Genomic DNA, 19,759 nt, shown 5'->3' on the forward strand with positions numbered 1-19,759 from the left:
TGGCGTATATGTGAGCGTGGTGAAGCGTGGTGTCAACTTAAGAGGCAGCTCTAGCTCGGGCCCAACTCCGACACGGCCTATTCAAGTATATGTAAAACGCAAAAAAACGTTTTTCTGAGATAACTCCTCGACCGATTTTGATGAAATTTGTTACATTTCAGAGAGAACGTTATATTCCAGTGACTGCAGGAAACGGAATTTCGATTTACAGCCTGAATTTTGTTAAAAAGATTTTCGAATATTCGACCATGTGAAAAAAAAATAGAAGCACGAAGTTTACGAATTCATAGCTCTGCATCAAGAACACATATCACGGTTCTGCAAGTGGCACCAACTATATCGTTCAAGGGAGAGAAATCTCATATGTCATTTTACATCTTTGGCGAATTTGTTGCGTTGGTTACAAGGGTTCTGCAAAATATTTATTTCCAAATTACTTATTTTTTCATATTCATGTGCAACATATCCCTTTTGTTCTCTTTATATGTACTATTAGATGCAATCCACATAATTTTATTATCCTTTTTCGTTGTTGAGTTACAGAGTTGTAAACTTGAGAGTTTTGTGTTCTGAAAATTTTCGATTTCTGCCGATTTTTAATAAACATTTGACAGCCTAACTAAAAAAGTAAAAAGCAAAAGTCACTAGATCTTATACTTTTTCTTTAAAATGCAACAAACCTAGTCACATTTCGTGCAGTGGTTGCCGAGAAAAACGAATTCTCCCTTTACATGCATCTGAATAGGAGAACTCGAGCTAAAGCTTCCTCTTTAAGTTTGCCAAAGATAAAAGCCATCGGCTCAGAGAACGATGCACTAAGGGGCGGGGGGCGGCATTTCGCGAACACATGCACGAACGCACAGCCGTGCTGCCGGCTCAGCCGGTTAAAACATAGCCTTCGCATGCCACCGTGGAGGGGAGGAAAGGGAAGGGGGGTGTTGTACTTCGACCGCGCGCGGTTGTTCGGGCTTTACCCCTTGAACGCGATCTGCTTAGGGGGCACAGTCTAGGTGAACCGACGGATCGCAGCTATGCATGCGCTGCGTTCTCACCGCTCAGTTTGCGCTGAAGCGATAGACAGCACGAAGGTCACTTCGCTCGCTGCTGCTGCCGCTCTTCCTCACGCCAGCGTTTTGACCGCGAGCGTCCGCGGCCATCGAGTGTGGTGCGTTCACGTTTGCCCCCGCGAGCGGACACCGTGCTTGTTAATTTAGCTAGGAAGTGAATGTGCACAAATGGGCGCTCTACTCCGGCGGCTGCTCCGTATGGCACGGCCGCGCGTGCCCTGTTTTGAATACGACCTGCGGTGCAGACAGTCAGGGCGCACCGGGGGCCGATAGCTTGGTATGCCCTACATCACCCACACGCTTGCGCGTCACCCGCGTTCACGAAGTGAAACGTCACTGTCTCTTTTTGATCGCGCTCCTTGTTTTCGTCTCTGTCCACGGCCGATCTGCGCCGCAGGCCTCCAGTAGGGTGCCTCGATGCGCGCGGCCCCATGCGCTCCGCATCAAGATACCCTAACTATGACCTATGATCTATAATGTACCCGAAAGGCTTATGGAAATCCGGCATGCTGGTTTTCATTTCATTTTATTTTCATTTTATTGAACCCTCAAGGCCAAAGGCATTAAAGAGGGGAGTGGTTACAAAACAGAAGTACATAAATAAATACAATGCATATTACAGAACAAGTATTATGATCTTCCTGTTATACAATGTTAGCTAGTGCAGAACGAAAATGCTGGTTATCAGTTATGTCGACTATATCTGCGGGAAGGCGGTTCCATTCGCGTGATGTGCGAGGCAAGAAAGACTGAAATGCAGTTTTAGTGTTACATGTTGCAATGCCAACTTTGTGACGATGGTCAATGCGATTTGACACGCATCTGGGGAATGAAATGAGGGAATCGCGTAGCATGGGGTGGTGGTATAGTTTATGAAAAAGGCTCAAACGAATTGTCTGCCGGCGGGATGCTAGAGAAGGTAAAGAAAGATTAGCTTTCATGCTTGTTACACTTGCGGTACGGTTAAAGTTGGACAGGATAAAACGAGCAGCGTTATTTTGAACCAGCTCAAGTAAAGTTATCAGTTTTTCGTGGTGCGGATCCCATATCGCGGCGGCATATTCCAAATTAGAACGTATTAGTGTTTTATAAAGCAGTAATTTCAAAGAAGATGGAGTTTTGGAAAAGTTACGGCGCACGTAGCCCAACATGCGGTTAGCTTTGTTAGTAATGTATTCAATAAGGCGCGTCCAGTTAAGGTCAGTAGAAATATGAACACCCAGGTATTTATATGAAGTAACCGCTTCTAACGCAACGTTATTTAGGTAGTATACAGGCGGAGAGTTGGCACTTCTTGATATTCGCATAATTTTGCACTTATTAGTATTAAGTTCCATAAGCCATTCATTACTCCAACGAGAAATGTTAGGGAGGTCACGCTGAAGAATGTTAGCATCGTCGGCGCCGATAAGGCAGCTCGGACGTCAAATCAAGAAGACCGCTGCGTCCCCATTCCGCTCTCAAGGACCGACGCCGCGAGACAACTTCGCATTCTGGCACGCACGATCTCCTTAGCAGAGTGGAATAATGTACATACAAGACGCACAAGACTGCACCGACTAAACCCCTCACTTCAACTCAGACCTCCAGCCGGTGTGCACCGGCATGAAGCGTCTCTTCTGTGTCGGTTATGGCTTGGAGTGGCCTTCACGAATGCCTACTCAGCACTAATTGGAATGGCTGATAGTCCTGCATGTGATGTTTGCGCATGCGAGGAGAACATTGACCACATATTGTGCAATTGTCCTCGATTTCAAGCCCAAAGACAGTATTTGTCCGACACATTGAGGAAACTAGACGATCGTCCTCTGAGTGAACAGACAATATTAGAGCACCGTCCCGACCGATCATCGGCTCAGAAGGCAGTGAAGGCACTTTTGTGTTTTCTCAGAACTTCTGGTTTGCTCGAGCGACTGTAACTGAAGTGCTGTCCGTACGCGTACCTACACCTTCTCTCTCCCTTCTTTCTCTTCCCCTTCTCCCTTCCCCCAGTGTAGGGTAGCCAACCAGACTATTGACTGGTTAACATCCCTGCCTTCCTGTATTCTTCTCTCTCTCTCTGTCTCTCTCTAGCATCGTCGGGGGATTTTATTTCGCGGAAAACAACACAGTCATCAGCAAACAAAAGAATGTTAGATGATACAATGGAAGGGAGATCATTGATGTAAATAAGAAATAAAAGGGGTCCAAGCACTGACCCTTGTGGCACGCCCGAGTAAACTTCGCTGAAAGTGGAGTTAAAATTATTAGCGTAAACGAACTGCGATCGGTTAAGAAGAAAGTATTCAATCCATTTCAGAACATTGTAGTCGATATTCAGTTGGGATAGCTTTAAAAATAATAAGCGGTGACATACCTTGTCGAATGCTTTCGAGTAATCTAGGAAAATGCAGTCAGCTTCTGATGCGCGATCTAAAATATGGTGAAGTTTGTTAGTGAAACTGGCAAGTTGTGTTTCCCAAGAAAATGACTTACGGAAACCATGCTGTGCGGGTGTAAAAAATGAATTAGACTCGAGAAAGTTCGCAAGGTTAGTGAAGATTACATGTTCTAATAGCTTGCAACAAGTACTAGTGAGCGAGATGGGGCGATAATTTATAGGGGATGTTCTACTTCCTCACTTGAATAATGGAACCACCTTCCCGACTTTCCATTGTGTTGGCAGAGTGGAACTATAGAGAGTCTGCTGAAATAACTTTGTTAGTATTAAGGAACTGTAGACAATTGTATTTTTTAAAAAATTAGCATGTATCCTGTCAAAACCGGGCGATGAATGAAATTTAAGGGCATCAATAAGTTTAGCAACACCAGATGAATCGATGAAAATTTGAGGCATAGTTGGGAAATTATACCGGAGTGGAACGGGATGTTTGGTGTTTGATGTGCGCGAGAAGTTAAGAACAAAGGTTTCGTTAAGTTCTGATGCGCATAAATGAGCCGGAATAGGGTCACCCGACACGTCAGTTAAGTTAATAGATTCTTCGGTATGCGGGTTGATGACGCGCCAAAATTTTTTAATGTTGGTAGATAGCATCGATGGTAAAGTGTTAGAGAGGAAGTTATCTTTTGCTTGCTTAAGCGCAGTTATATACGCATCAGCGGCAGTCTTGTATGCGTCCCAGTGTGCGTTACATTGTGATAGCCTGGCTGTACGATAACGGCGCTTTTTTCTGTTAGATAGGCGTCTTATATGGGCGGTATACCATGGGGCTTGAGGATTAGAAGTGATGGTGCGTCTTGGAACATATTTTTGAGTTAGTTCGTGAACTTTGGCCGTGAACATATCCCAGTTAGTTTGCACAGAGCGTTCGTTAAAGTTTCTGAAGAAGGTTTGAGTGAAAACTGATAATTCATTGTTAATGGCATCGAAGTCTGCTCTAATATAATCTAGTATGGTCTTTTTCTTTCTTGCAGGTTTAGGACAGGCAGTGTTAATGTTGAAAATGAGCAAAGAGTGATCACTTATGTTAGGTAAATAGGTGATGGCTGAAGCGAAGTCGGCTCGATTGGTTAGGATCAAATCTAAAGTGTTGGCTGTGTTGACAGAGATTCTGGTAGCATTAGTGACTAATTGGGTAAGTGAAAAAACAGAGCATAAATCAAGAAAATCGCTGGCATCGGATGAAAATAGAGATAGGGTGGGAGGCTGGGTAACCCAAGAAATACTCGGAAAGTTAAAATCACCTAGTAAAAACAAGGAAGCCGATGGAAATCTGGTGTGTATTATGTTAAGGTCGTCATGAAGGTTGTTAATAAACGAGCATGGAGAAGAAGGAGGACGATAGCATACGCCGAATATTATTTTCTGATGGTCAAGAGTAACTGATGCCCAGACAGTTTCCAAGACGCTATTAGTGTAGATGCATGATGATGCTAAGTCCTTCGAAATAGCAAGGAGTACGCCGCCTCCCCGTTGATTAGTTCGGTCATTGCGATATACTGCGAAGCGGTGTGCGTTGTGAAAGAGTTCATTATCGTGAATTTTAGATGATAGCCAAGTTTCAGTAAGTGCGATGATATGCGCAGAACAGGTGTCGATTGCCGATGAAAGAGAAGTTTTCTTATTCAAGATACTTCTGATGTTAGTATACAGAATCGTAACATCAGATGGTGACGATGAATGACCACTGCCCCTCTCGCGCCCCTAGGACGCCCCATGTGACGAAGCGCTTGATCCTTGGGGCGCGTGTTCGGATGGCTGCTCGATTTCATCGATTGTGTCGTTAGAAGGATTGTACATGAAGCATTTGCCGCGTATGTATAGCTTATTGTAGCGAAGGCGAAATTTGGGTGATCCCGGATGGCCAATTCCAAATTCCGTAAGTTTCCGTCTCGCAGTTCGAGTGGCGGGTGAAAAATCTTCGCTTATTGAAATTTTTTGTTCCTTGAAATCATTGCGATGTGATAGAATTAGTTCTTTTATTTTGTAGTTGGTAAACTTCGCAATGATGGGTCTGTATTTATTAAGGGAAAATATCCCTAAACGATGAACACGCTCAAATGGGTCGTTTGGTAGCGAGTTAAGAACTTTTGTTAGTGCATTGGTCAGTGTGCTTTCAGTTTGTTGCCAAGTTTCAGATGAATCTGTTAGTCCATGGAAAATCAAATTATCGCGGCGTGACCTGTCCTCCATATCATCTAGACGCTTTCGTAAAAATTTATTTTGTACAGTTAGGTTTTCAATACATTCTTGCATGCCTGCAAACTTATGGCTGAAGGTATCAAGAACTTTCCCTTTCTCTTCTAGTTCATACAGACGCTTCTGAACGTTAGTTATTTTTGTTTCGATGCTTTTCTGCCCAGCCTTAATGGATTTAATGTCTGTCGTCAGCTCATGTTGTGCCTTCGAACTTTGTAATGAGCGGGAGTGAACATCTTTGAGCAGTTGAAAAATTACGGTCATCTGTTCTGCAGGGTCTTCAGGTAGTGATTCAATTTCTAATAGAGATTCGGATCGAGTGGTGGGGCCAGGGTTCGTTTCTATGTCGCCGGAACACAAGAGTAGGAAAGCCATAGAAAAGCAATCATGCACAGTTTCACACAGCACCCCTGGGCACGGGAACAGCAATAAGCAGATGTCATCGCTTTTTTTAGCGTACAAGGAAAACGTACACACCTGCATCGGAGCAAAGCGAAAATCAGGAGCCATGCTTCTTGCAATGTTCCCGTGCCCACTGAATCCGAGGACGGAGTGGCCACAGCTTAAATTCCTTGCGGGCGATGATGCAGTCGTCGATGGGGTTGAACGGCCGAAGGCGAGCGATTCCATCGGGTGCGCAGGGATGAAATATTTGTTGAAATGGCCACAGTCTGGCAGTGGCGGTGGTAGCATCTGAGCTGATGGGCATGAGGGAGATAGCGATTCCGGTATCAGCCAGGTGAAGAAGAGCGTCAGCGTAACCTGCATCGGAGCAAAGCGAAAATCAGGAGCCATGCTTCTTGCAATGTTCCCGTGCCCACTGAATCCGAGGACGGAGTGGCCACAGCTTAAATTCCTTGCGGGCGATGATGGAGTCGTCGATGGGGTTGAACGGCCGAAGGCGAGCGATTCCATCGGGTGCGCAGGGATGAAATATTTGTTGAAATGGCCACAGTCTGGCAGTGGCGGTGGTAGCATCTGAGCTGATGGGCATGAGGGAGATAGCGATTCCGGTATCAGCCAGGTGAAGAAGAGCGTCAGCGTAACCTGCATCGGAGCAAAGCGAAAATCAGGAGCCATGCTTCTTGCAATGTTCCCGTGCCCACTGAATCCGAGGACGGAGTGGCCACAGCTTAAATTCCTTGCGGGCGATGATACAGTCGTCGATGGGGTTGAACGGCCGAAGGCGAGCGATTCCATCGGGTGCGCAGGGATGAAATATTTGTTGAAATGGCCACAGTCTGGCAGTGGCGGTGGTAGCATCTGAGCTGATGGGCATGAGGGAGATAGCGATTCCGGTATCAGCCAGGTGAAGAAGAGCGTCAGCGTAACCTGCATCGGAGCAAAGCGAAAATCAGGAGCCATGCTTCTTGCAATGTTCCCGTGTCCACTGAATCCGAGGACGGAGTGGCCACAGCTGAAATTCCTTGCGGGCGATGATGGAGTCGTCGATGGGGTTGAACGGCCGAAGGCGAGCGATTCCATCGGGTGCGCAGGGATGAAATATTTGTTGAAATGGCCACAGTCTGGCAGTGGCGGTGGTAGCATCTGAGCTGATGGGCATGAGGGAGATAGCGATTCCGGTATCAGCCAGGTGAAGAAGAGCGTCAGCGTAACCTGCATCGGAGCAAAGCGAAAATCAGGAGCCATGCTTCTTGCAATGTTCCCGTGCCCACTGTTCAGCAGACATGTCGTCTCACCACAAATAGTGATTTACCACAAAGCCGCAATATTTCATGTCGACCAAGAGCGATATCAAATCATTCCTGTGTAACTTTACTGCTGTACTGTGCTGTACATCCTATCCATTTTATCTGCATTCTAAACAAGGATGTGGAAACCTTATACGATTGTCCGAGCGCTTGGAGGCGACCTGCGCGACCACACCGCAGCACATTTTGTCCAGGGCTTGTCTCTACAGACGCAGAACCTACAACGGCACCTTCATGCAAAACAAACGTGAGTAGAGCAACGAATTAAAAGTGGTCGTTCTAAGCAATTAACCCTATAAAGCACGCAAACGTATAAAAGCGAATGACCTTTTTATTATTCCATCACTATAGTATGACAACAATGGTATGATTAATACTGCGTGACGAGAGACGGATGAAGAAGTAAGAATGACGACAATGGAACGATGGCGACGGCATCGCGACGATGGTATGACAACCAATGCGTGAAGACGACACACTGAGGACGGTGGCCTGACAACGGTATGAGAAGAATTGGATGACGGCGAGTGTGTGATGACAACGCCGTGACGAAGACTGCATCACGAAGCGTGTGTGACGACGCTGGCGTGGCGACGACGCCATCACGAGAGTCCGAAAAGCCTGTGGCGATATCGACGTCCCCAAATCAACGTGCGTAGATCGCGAGTAACCGGCTTTTGTACAGCGGTTTGTGTTGCTGCCGCCGTTTTTTGTAGATCACCATTCTCGCCACACTTTTATGCTGTTGCATAAACATCAGTTGCAACTCTTCCTCAAAGACAGCTCCGATGCGTCAGTCCAGCTGTCAAGGAGACTCCCCATCCGCAATCAGTTTATCCCAACCAAAAGGGAGATCATCTTAGTGACACGGAACCGCCATGACGTCCTAACGACGACCGTTTAACGACGGCACAGCTACAACGAAGGAATGACAACAATCGCATGACGACACGGCTTTTTAAACAGCCAGCATTTGGCCGTAATGGCCATTCCATATCCGTACGATCTCACTCTTGGTTGCGATAAACGAATTGCGGATGGGGACTCGCTCCTTGACAGCTGCATTATTGCTACTATAAAATGGCGACGGTGAATGGCCACGACGGCATAACGATGGTTGTATGACGGAGACGTCTTGATGACGATGTATTGACGATAATGGCTCGACAAAAATGGCTGTGGCTTAGGTATGGTTAAGCCCAGGATGCGAAGCATACTAGCCTTTATTTTAGTTGTTGAACCACTGTTTAGCCTGGTGAACTGCTGTTGCTTGGCTATATTTGGTTCGGCTAGACGAAGAAACAACTCATGCATTACTGCTTCGCCTTCAACAGTGGAACGCGACAGCGTTCCCGTCGACCCGCCAAGGGGTGTAAGACAATGGGCTACAGGGCAGCCACTACGCGCCCCGCATTGGACGCGGTGAGCGTCGAGCAAAGCAGCGTTCGGCGCGGCAACGAAATGTGCGCCTGAGCAAGAGACGCACGCCTTATAAACAGCTCGTTTCTAAGGCAACACCGCATTCACTAGAGGCGCTTTTGTACCGCTTTGAAGCATCGTACTCGTGGCTCAGTGGTAGCGTCTCCGTCCCACACTCCGGAGACCCTGGTTCGATTCCCACCCAGCCCGTCTTGCAAGATTTCAGCCAAAGCCACTTCTCCTCTGTCGTGACGTCACGGTGTCACGTGGTTTCATGGCGACACCGCCGCGCCTGAGCAGCTGGGTTGAGCTCTCGTAATATGCTTCGCATAAAATGGCTTGACGACGTCACTGAGCAGGACTACATGACCACGAAGGAACGACGACGCCAGAATGGCGATAGTGGAGTGATTACGCTGGAGTGATGACGCTGGAGTGATGATGACGGCACAATAACAATGGGATGACGGTTTAATTATTAGGATGACATGACGACTACAGCGTGACAACAATCTATATGACGACAGCTTTTGAAGATGACTGCGTAACGTCAAGGGAATAACGATGGTGGGAAGGAAGGTGAAAAATACAAGAGTGTTTGCGCTGGAGCTCACGTCTGCACTTGCGTACATCTTCTGCCGCACTGGTCCACATTGAGTTTCGCTGTATCTGTCACTGTCTTTCCCTGTACGTAGACGGCGAAAGATCGACGACTACGATGTGACAATAAAGGTGTGTGTGTTGGAGCTCGCGTCTGCACATGCGTGGACGAGCTGCCTCCTCTGGCCGCCTCGTTTCGCGTTATATGCGACACTGAGATGCACAGTACCTGATCTGCACTATGCGACAGCGTGACACGACGGCATGGGGAAAGCGGGACCACGACCACGGTATACCAACGACGCAATGGCAACGATGGCATGACAACGATGCGAGGAGATTAGGATGGAGACCACGGTGTGAAGACGGTGACGTGAAGACGAGTGCATAACGAAGTCTGTATGAAGACAATAGCGTGACGAGGGCAGCAGTTCGAGGGTAGGAAAACGAAAGTAAAATGACAGCGATGGAATGGCCACGAGGGCATGAAGACGATTGTGTGACGACGATACTATGTCAGCGATGGGAGGAAAATGACATGGCGAAGAGGGTATGACGTCAACGGCATGACGACAGTCAGAGGACGAATTTGGAATGAAGACCATGCAAAGGCCACGAAGGCGTTATGATAATTAGCACATAAATAGTGGCCCCAGTTATCGGACAGGTCACTGGGTCTGCGTAAAAGACCGGTCGACGACGGCATGGCAAGAGTCAAATGAAGCTGGAATGACGACAATGGACCGACCACGACGCGACCAGGGCCAAGAGCACATATCTAGTGGCCCAAGCTAGTACAAAACTTGGGTCATGGGGTCGGCGCAATAGGATAGGATAGGATAGGATAGGATAGGATAGGATGGATGGATGGATGGATGGATGGATGGATGGATGAATGAGGGATGGATGGTTGGATTGATCGATGGATGAATGATGGATGGATGGATGGATCTGTGGATGGATTGATCGATGGCTGAATGATAGATAGATAGATAGATAGATAGACAGATAGATAGATAGATATATAGATAGATAGATAGATACTGCAGTCAGAAATTCCACTGGAGCTTCCAGCATGCTAAGGAAGACGAAAGGAAAAAGGAAAGCACGTGGTGGATCGATAGCAGCTCTCAACCACCTGTAACTCCGTTTATACTGCAAGATTAGAAAAGGAAAGCACAGGCCTAGACTGCACACACAGGATAGTCGCAGCGCAAGCTGAACAAGAGTTTCCAAAGAAGACCGTCGTAAACTTATTTAACACTGTATCTGCAAGTAGTAACGGTATTACAAGTCGTGCGGTTATTTGCATAGGTTTATTCAAACACATTCAGGTGTGCTTTATGATCAGAAAAGTAGGTCGAGAAGGACATTCATCGGGGCAAAATGGTAATTTCATGTAAATAAAAAGTCCAAACAAGAACTGGTGTGCGAAGACATGCACCGCGTATTTGACACATATTCCTTGCCGAGGTCTTCTTGAACACTGGGTACGAACCAGGCGTTGTGAGGATCCTTTGTGTTTATGTTTGGGCACATCGTGGTGAGAAACAAAGGTATGTGCCAAGAAGTCCGCGATCGCCCCATGTTGAGTGCCTGACGACCCATACACTGAGGCAATCACAATGCCCTCGGAGTTACGCCTTGCGCACACCTCGTGAAATTCTACGTCCGGTGTTCCTACGAGTTTGAATGGCAACCACGCATTTTCCCGTTCGTATATTGCCATATCTGAGGCCCGGTGCACAGTTCGATTTGCTGACACGACACACCTGCAGCCGGTGACCTCATGTGGACGACCCCAAGTCTCGGTGAAGCATAATAGGGACACTCGCATGAAGATGTCATTGTGCATGACGTCAAGCCTGTAAGCAGTCAGAGAACGTACCTTGAGAAAGCAGGTGGCAAACCTATAGGGCTGATCAAGCAGTAAAAAGAGACGGAGCATTATTTTGTCAAGGCGATGTTGTTTGAGTCTACGGTGTTGGCCACGCAGTGCTCGATCTGCGTTTTCGGCCGTGTGGTAAAACGTGAGGTCGTCTTAAGCGTTCGGGATGTAAAGGCCACCAAGCGAAGTGGCTCAGCACTGTTCCGCGTACACAAATTGGAGGATCACATTTGTTGCATTCGTAAACAACGCTAGTAGATGTGCCACTCTGAGACTTTTGAATCGTTATTGCCCTAGAGTGTACCACTGGAAACTTTGCGTGGAGGCATGTGATGTGAACCTGTTTTATTGCTACCCACTCGGGGCGGACCGCGCTCCCGACTTCACAGCGCAACGGTGTCGCCTTTAGCCACGTCACTTTCAGTGGCACCACAGTTGAACTTACGCCACAGCCTTCTTGAGAGTTCCGAATCGCCTACCTCAGTGAAGGCAAGGTTCCCAACCACACCATTGACCAACCCGTCCATTACGTCTGCGTCGACAGTTATCATTTACGGCGAAGCTCCCGGACATCATTTTCGGTTGCTCGCACGTGATGGTCCACACTGCGAACTTCCCGGGCCTCATTTTCGTCTGCTAGCACGTGAGGGTGTGAACGGTGACGCTTCCGGGACACATTTTGCGGTGCATGCACACTGGGGTCTTCGTGGCGAAGCTGCCGGGCAGCATTTTCGGTAGCATGCACTTGATCGTCTCGGCGGCGAAGCTGTCGGGCCGCATCTCCAACAGCACGGACGAGGCGGTCTTCGCGGCGAAGTCATTTTACACAGTTTTTTTTTCGGAACGACGACGACGGCGACATGCGGCTTGTGCTGCTCTCTGCATAGTGGTCTGCTGAGCCCTAACTTGCCTGACTGCAGCCGCACGCGTACCTCTACTAGTGGCGTCTGTCATCAAAGCCTTGCGGCGGCAAATATTCTACGTCCTTCAGCTGCTACTGGCTCGTTCAAATACACCAGTCACGCTAACAGCGACAAAAATATAAACGCTACAGACAGCCTCCTAGCTACACCGCAAAAGCTTTTACTTCTGCCTGCGAAGATCACTGTGCTTTGCTGTGAGGCGTACACGTACGCATTGCACAGAAACAGTATGCTGTGCAGCCCTCATGATATTCACCATACCACCACCCTCCTTCCTCTTCACATCCTATCTCTCTTATTCCCCAAACCCCTTACCCAGTGTGGAGTAGCAGGCTAGAGGTACTTCACAAAGACCTCTCCACCTTTCTGCCATCAAATATTATATGTCTCTCTTTTTTCTTCAACAGCGGTTAGTAGTTTTCGAGGAGGCGCCATAACGCGTTGCGAAGAGGTGACACAGGCAGCAAGACTACGCGGTGCCCATGTAACATCCCTTGATACGTGTCACGATACGATGCAAGGGGAAACTGGAGAGTCCAAAGCATTCAGTCTGCAGCAAAAGTAACGCGATTGGTTTGGTTTGGTTTTGGTGCCTACAGGTATGGCTCAACCCACTACCGGGGATCGGCTATGAATCTGGCGGTGGTATGAAGAACGGACCGTTTTATTCCGCGTGCTAGTGACACTTCTTCTTGTTCGCTATGTTTCTTCTAAGCGGCGATATGTCTTCCTTTCACCATTGTGCTTGATGCACTACAGACGCGCCATTTTCCTTCCTTTCAAGGGATGCAACTTGCCAATGCCAAAGCTAAGCGTGGGCATGCAAGAAACACTAAATGACGAATCAATTGGGTAAGCATGGCTTTATACGCATCACAATATGTAACTGCAATTGAAAGTGAGCACGTGTCGATGCAACGCGGCAGGCCTGTGAGATCGCGTGACTTCTCGCGCGCTAGGCGAAAGCTGCGGCCGAAACCGGACACTGGCGGCGGCGTACAACATCGCCAACAAACACGGAATGAGCCTACAACAGCTTACGCGGCAAGAAACTTACGGCAGCGCAGTTCTCATGATGGCCTTCGATGGTAATGCGATTAGCACTCGATTAATTTGGCAATACATCTTCCTTCTGAAGTCACGTTCATTTAATATCTGTAGTGTCATTCTGAGAGAGACAGACAGAGAGAGAGAGAGAGAACCCTCTAATGAAAAGCAGAGATTTTTGCCGGCGTAACGACATTGCTCACAGGCTACTCTGCGTGGGGAAGGATATTTGGAGAGAAAAACCGAAGGAGAAAGGAGCAAAAAAAAGGAATAATTTAGAGAGAGAAAGAAAAATTTATTTACAGAAAGGCAGAGAGGTCGGCCTGAGCTATAACTTGCTCTGGCCTGCTACTCTACAAGGAATAACCTAAACAAAAAAATTTGGGTACTGCCTTTTCATACTCATGGGCAACGGTGTCAATTGTTAGAGTCCTTAAGTGTATGCACCGTACTACAATGAGGTGCCAGAATCTGCCGCGTGAAAAGTGCATGAGAGTGACAGAGTCGAACCAAGGTTTCTCGAGTTGACCAATATTTTCTAAGTATGCAAATAAAAAGCTCATCGCGTGCCTCTGCTGCGTGAGGCTGGCTAGAGGGCCTAAGGCACAGTCAAATGATAAACGTCTCTGTGTAAGTGAACGCATGCAATGTTCACTGAGCCACAGTTGCTGCAGTGTGGAGTTGTCGCTTGACCGAAGCAGTACCGTAAGCCGTTTCCATAGGCGTTGTTCACGCAAAGGCGAGGTCATTCCGATACTTCTGTTGCTTCTGCTATATTCGATATACTCCAGTACCTTCCCACTTAGCTATGGCACTTGTTGCCGTAACCAAGCTTCGTCATGTCACCATGAACATGGCGACATGGCAACGATTGCATAAAGACGACGAAGTGACAACGACGGAATGACGGAGAAGGAACGACGTCGACGAAAAGACAAATACGGTACAACGACGACAGGACCACGTCAATGAAAGGACAATTGACGGACAATGGGATGATGAGGACCACGGAAGGGTGAGGGAATGCATGACGACGAACACGTGACGACGTTGGCATGACGACAACCGAGTGACGAAGCTCCAATAATGACAACGCCAGAATGAGCGCCCAATAGTGACAACGCCAGAATAATGATTGATAGGCGACACCATAAATAGGATGGGATGAAAAAGCAAGAACGAAGTCGATAGATCGACGGAGAGTGGTATGACGACTATAGAATGACGTCACTAAAGTGATGCGAGGATGATAAAACGACAGCGTGACGACGAAAGCGTGACAACAGTGGTATATGACGGCCACTGTGTGACGACAGGGGTGAGGTGAGAGCTGGGTGATCAAGTTAGAGTGAAGTCGATGGCTGGACGAGAAATGCATGACGACGACACGCGAGATGAACGTGAGAGGGAGATATGTCCCTCTCGTGTGCTTCTGTGTTGCTCGAAGCATGGAACCACGACTAGTATTGTCAATGGGTCTTGGACACGTAGTTTGTGTATATTTACATTGACTAAAACAATAAGTAAACATAAAATTTTATTTTTTCATTAAGTCTGTGAAACGATAGCGCGTTCTGTTGCAGTTGCATATTTTTGTTCCGACGCGCTTGTTTTCGGCTGCTTGCTGTGCAAATGTTAGGAACTGATGCAGACGATGCCGGTTACGTCCGCCTCAATTCTTTCCCACAGAAACGCGCTTTTGCGTCCTCCCAGAGGTCGTAGAATATTCCCCGATGACCAACTGAATTATGGCCACGCAAAACCAAGAAGCGGTGAGCGTGTCACTTAACAAATTACCTCTAAATACCTTGCCCCTCATGCCAAGCAGACCTCAATACATTGCCAAGCGTTGTACACAAGAGTATACAACGAAAACAAGCAAAAGCCACCAGGAGCCGGCACTTGTCAATCGAATCAGAAACGGCCCGATTCGTAGCCGCGTCGGTCAAATAACCCCAGCCAAGATGAGTAAGCTGTTTATTAACCGGCATGGTAGCGTCGGTCATTAAATAGATCAGTCAAGGTCTCAAACGGCTTATCGCCACAGCTGGGAACACTCAGCCTCCTTGGACGGATTGGTGAACTCGTGCTCTAAATACCTCTGCACCTTGCCCACCACCTTGGTGCGGCTGTAGGCTCCCTGAGTGTTGAGCGACGAGCAGGTGCCGTCGACGTCCTCGAAGTCCAGGTCGTAGATGGCCACGCCGAACTTCAGCTTGCTGTAGTTGGCCTTGATGAGGCATAGCTTCTTGCACAGGGTCTGCTCGTTGTCGTACACGAACATGAGCCGCTTCACCGGGTCGTAGGCGCGCATGGCGTAGTTCTTCGCATCGTGCAACAGGTTGCCCGAGTAGGGCGGTGTTCTCACCACATTGCAGTAGCCGCCGTATTGGTCCCCCTTGATGGCGCCCGTGAGGCAGGGCGCGAAGACCTCGGGCTTGGCGCTCGGCTTCAGCATGGACCAACGACCCTTCAACGAGACGGAGATGGAGATGGCTGGTCCGTCGGGCTGCGAAGCGATGGCCGCCATGGCTCTCGCGGCGTCGTGCAAGTCGTACTCCTCCGAAAACCCCGTAGGCTTCTGCAGCATGGCTGGCGGCCTGGCGATGCACGGGCTCTTCTCTGAATCGCCCCGCATCTGGTGGCCCAGCGAGATGAACAGGTCCGGCGTGAAGGTGTTCTTGAATTTGGCTTTGAAGTAGTTGGTCCACTTGGTAGTGGCGGACTGCGCGCCCAGGATGACGGACGTGGGGGGTACTACATTCCCGAGTGCGCGTTTTATCACCAGGAGTGTCACGAACACCTGGTCTATTTGGGCCGGAGTCGCGTCTTGCGTGCGACAATCGATTATGCCGTAGTGAAACACGTTGAAGTCCAAGTAGTTAAAGATGTGGGAGCTCTTCAGATCGCGTCTGAGTTCCAAGTGATGATCGAAGGCGAAGCTCAAACCGTACTGCTGCGACTTGCGGCCCTCGTGTGCCCTCGCGTTTAAAAGGAAGTTGTTTAAGTTATCGCGAACGTCCCGGTCAAGTCGGTTGCGATTATTCTTGAACATCGAGTCAAAGACAATATAGTCGCACAGACCCTCTTGCGGATAGACGGTGTGGTTGTATGACCGGTCACTGACGGTACACAGAAGCGAGATAGGTTTTACGAATGGCGTTGAAAGCTGAGGTGGCGTAGTAGGCCGAGTTCGCTGAGTTCGCGGAGGAGGAGGAGTGGGCGGTGGAGGGCGTTTAGTCGTTGTAGGTGGGGGAGGACGTTTAGTAGTCGGAGGACGTGGCGGAGGGCGTCTAGTTGTCGGAGGAGGTGGTGGAGGGCGTTTGGTTGTCGCAGGAGGTGGTGGACGACGTTTAGTTGTCGCAGGAGGCGGAGGAGGAGGTGGTGGACGGCGTTTAGTTGTCGTAGGAGGTGGTGGACGGCGTTTAGTTGTCGCAGGAGGCGGAGGAGGCGGAGGAGGTGGTGGACGGCGTTTAGTTGTCGTAGGAGGTGGTGGACGGCGTTTAGTTGTCGCAGGAGGCGGAGGAGGAGGTGGTGGACGGCGTTTAGTTGTCGTAGGAGGTGGTGGACGGCGTTTAGTTGTCGCAGGAGGCGGAGGAGGAGGTGGTGGACGGCGTTTAGTTGTCGTAGGAGGTGGTGGACGGCGTTTAGTTGTCGCAGGAGGCGGAGGAGGCGGAGGAGGAGGTGGTGGAGGGCGTTTGGTTGTCGCAGGAGGTGGTGGACGGCGTTTAGTTGTCGCAGGAGGCGGAGGAGGAGGTGGTGGACGGCGTTTAGTTGTCGTAGGAGGTGGTGGACGGCGTTTAGTTGTCGCAGGAGGCGGAGGAGGAGGTGGTGGACGGCGTTTAGTTGTCGTAGGAGGTGGCGGAGGGCGTCTAGTTGTCGGAGGACGTGGAGGAGGAGGTGGTGGAGCACGTTTAGTTGTTGATGGTGGGGGAGGACGTTTAGTTGTCGGAGGAGGTGGCGGAGGGCGTCTAGTTGTCGGAGGAGGTGGAGGAGGAGGTGGTGGAGGGCGCTTAGTTGTTGTTGGTGGTGGAGGACGTTTAGTTGTCGGAGGAGGTGGCGGAGGGCGTCTAGTTGTCGGAGGACGTGGAGGAGGAGGTGGTGGAGCACGTATAGTTGTTGATGGTGGTGGAGGACGTTTAGTTGTCGGAGGAGGTGGCGGAGGGCGTCTAGTTGTCGGAGGAGGTGGAGGAGGAGGTGGTGGAGGGCGCTTAGTTGTTGTTGGTGGTGGAGGACGTTTAGTTGTCGGAGGAGGTGGCGGAGCGCGTCTAGTTGTCGGAGGAGGTGGAGGAGGAGGTGGTGGACGGCGTTTAGTTGTCGCAGGAAGCGGAGGAGGAGGTGGTGGTGGGCGTTTAGGTGGCGGACGTCGCGCAGTCGATTTTTTCAGCGTAGTCGTGGTGACGGGTGTAGTAGTAGGCTTAGTACGTGTAATAGGGGACGGCCTCGTTGTTACCGGTCTTGACGTTGTAGGCGGTGGCCTAGTCACTCTAGCGCGAACGGTCACCGGTGGCGATGGTGGCGCTTTCGTTGTGGGGCGATCAGTCACCACTGGCCGTGGCGCGGAACGATCAGCGGGAAGGTATCTTGTCGTATGTTCCATGTCATCGTCGTCACCTGAGTCATAGTCGTCCAGCCCTCCCAATAGGAATAGCACGAGGGCTATGGCGATGATGCACGCCAGGACGCAGCACACAACTGCGACGAGTGTGGCGCTGTCGTCCGTTTCACTTTCATCATCGTTCGAAGAACCGGTCAGGGTCGACACTTCAAGGGCCGACTCGTCGACGCCGGATGTATCCCACTCGCTGTCCATCCGCCTGCTGTGCTACTTCAGTCGCTTCTGCTTGGTGTGGTCTCTCCTTCTCCGGTGCACCGGAATTGCGTTCTTTTCTTCGTGGATCGCTGGAACGCAGGAGACCGCGAGGAAGCCAGGGCGCGTGACTGCTCTCGCGGAGCTTGCGCGTTTTCTTCTTAAATTATGGCGCTTGCCCGCTATGCGGGCATAGAGTTACTAAAAAATTACGACACGAAACTAAATGTCGCAAAAAGTAAGTGCCGCAATTCTCAGGTATTGTTCAAGTGCGTAGAGTTTTATTTCCTTCAGAATTTAGAAAAAAATACATATTACTGATTCGAATTTTAGGCCAACGAAACACATCCTATCTTGACGTTTCATCATCATCATCATCAGCCTGGCTACGCCCATTGCAGGGCAAAGGCCTCTCCAACACTTCTCCAACTACCCCGGTCAGGTACCAATCGTGGCCATGTTGTCGCTGCAAACTTCCTAATCTCATCCACCCACGTAACTTGCTGCCGTCCCCTGCTACGCTTCCCTTCCCTTGAAATCCAGTCCGTAACACTTAATGACCATCGGTTATCTTCCTTGACGTTTACGCAGCATCAAATAGGAACGATGAAGACTCTGGTTGTCTCAGAAACGGTTAAAACCTATGAGGGGTAACTGCCAGACACGGATAAAGAAAACAACAATGAAGAAATAAGAAAATCTAAAGCAGATGAAAGAGAAATAAAGAAGGAAATTATGGTGATCCAACGCACAATGTGGAATCCATCTAAAGCTATATGTTTTCGGGAAGCGAGCAATTGAACGCCGCAGAGCTGTTCGTCTGCTGCAGCGCGTTTCAGCGTCTAAGCAAGCATGTTTAGCGCAGACGGATTAGGCTCTCCGAAATAGGCCCACTTTTTATCATGCAATCCCCGGGATGTTCATTGCATAAAGCCTCATGCTGCAAGCAAGCCGATCCAGCATACGGGCCGAACCTCGGTAAAGAAGGCATACAAGTTTTAGCTTTCATAAATAATTTATGGACAAAGACGCGCATATGCGTCGCACTGAGGATATTCAGGTACCGTTCGTTTTCCCACTGTGAAATTCCGTACGGAAATTAATACCGCGTGTGTGCGTGCGTGTGTGTTTGGGTGCGTATGTATGTGTGTGCGTACGTGTAGCAAGAAAGAAAAAAAAGATAGATAGTTCATTGAGGGAAAATAAAGGTATGCGACCACAGGACTCGCTCAAATCGGCCTACTCGTGCTCGCTTTACAGTGGACCCGTTAGTGCGACAGTGCTGGATTTAGTTACGAGAGGATCAAATATAAACGCGAGCTGTGTTGTAGAGTGCGTTCCATCGCTGCCACGCGAAGACTTGTTAGATAGTTGGCTCAAGAGTCGCGTGATGTTACGATCGGCCTGCAGGGGTACTGACCTGCAAACCTTTCACAGCCGCTGCAGTCGTTTCGATCGTCCTGCTGTGCTAGCGACCTACGAACTCTTCCCTGACCGCTGCGACGAGTCGTTTTGGAGAACCAACAATGCGCCTCTTTGAGGAACCGGCGACGCCAGCTAGGCTAACCGACCATGCACCTCCTTCGGAGAACTGGAGACCATCCCAAGGTTAGTCAACCTTGCGCCTCCTTCGGAGATTCGGCGACGCCTGCAA

At 49.2% G+C, this 19,759-nt stretch overlaps 2 protein-coding genes across 2 annotated transcripts in view; both read right to left on the reverse strand.

The window, feature by feature from the left end:
• The window catches only part of LOC135899884 (uncharacterized), a 285,314-nt gene that overhangs the window by 170,636 nt on the left and 94,919 nt on the right, over positions 1-19,759 (reverse strand). The window lies entirely within an intron of this gene.
• The window catches only part of LOC135899885 (mucin-2-like), a 48,966-nt gene continuing 44,462 nt past the window's right edge, over positions 15,256-19,759 (reverse strand). The window contains exon 3 of the mRNA XM_070534706.1: positions 15,256-18,115. Within this exon, the coding sequence (XP_070390807.1) occupies positions 15,331-18,115 (2,785 nt within the window). The 3' untranslated portion in view covers positions 15,256-15,330. The remainder of the gene's footprint in view (positions 18,116-19,759) is intronic.

The sequence above is a fragment of the Dermacentor albipictus genome, chromosome 2 (genome assembly GCF_038994185.2).
Source record: "Dermacentor albipictus isolate Rhodes 1998 colony chromosome 2, USDA_Dalb.pri_finalv2, whole genome shotgun sequence".
NCBI classification, from domain to species: domain Eukaryota; kingdom Metazoa; phylum Arthropoda; class Arachnida; order Ixodida; family Ixodidae; genus Dermacentor; species Dermacentor albipictus.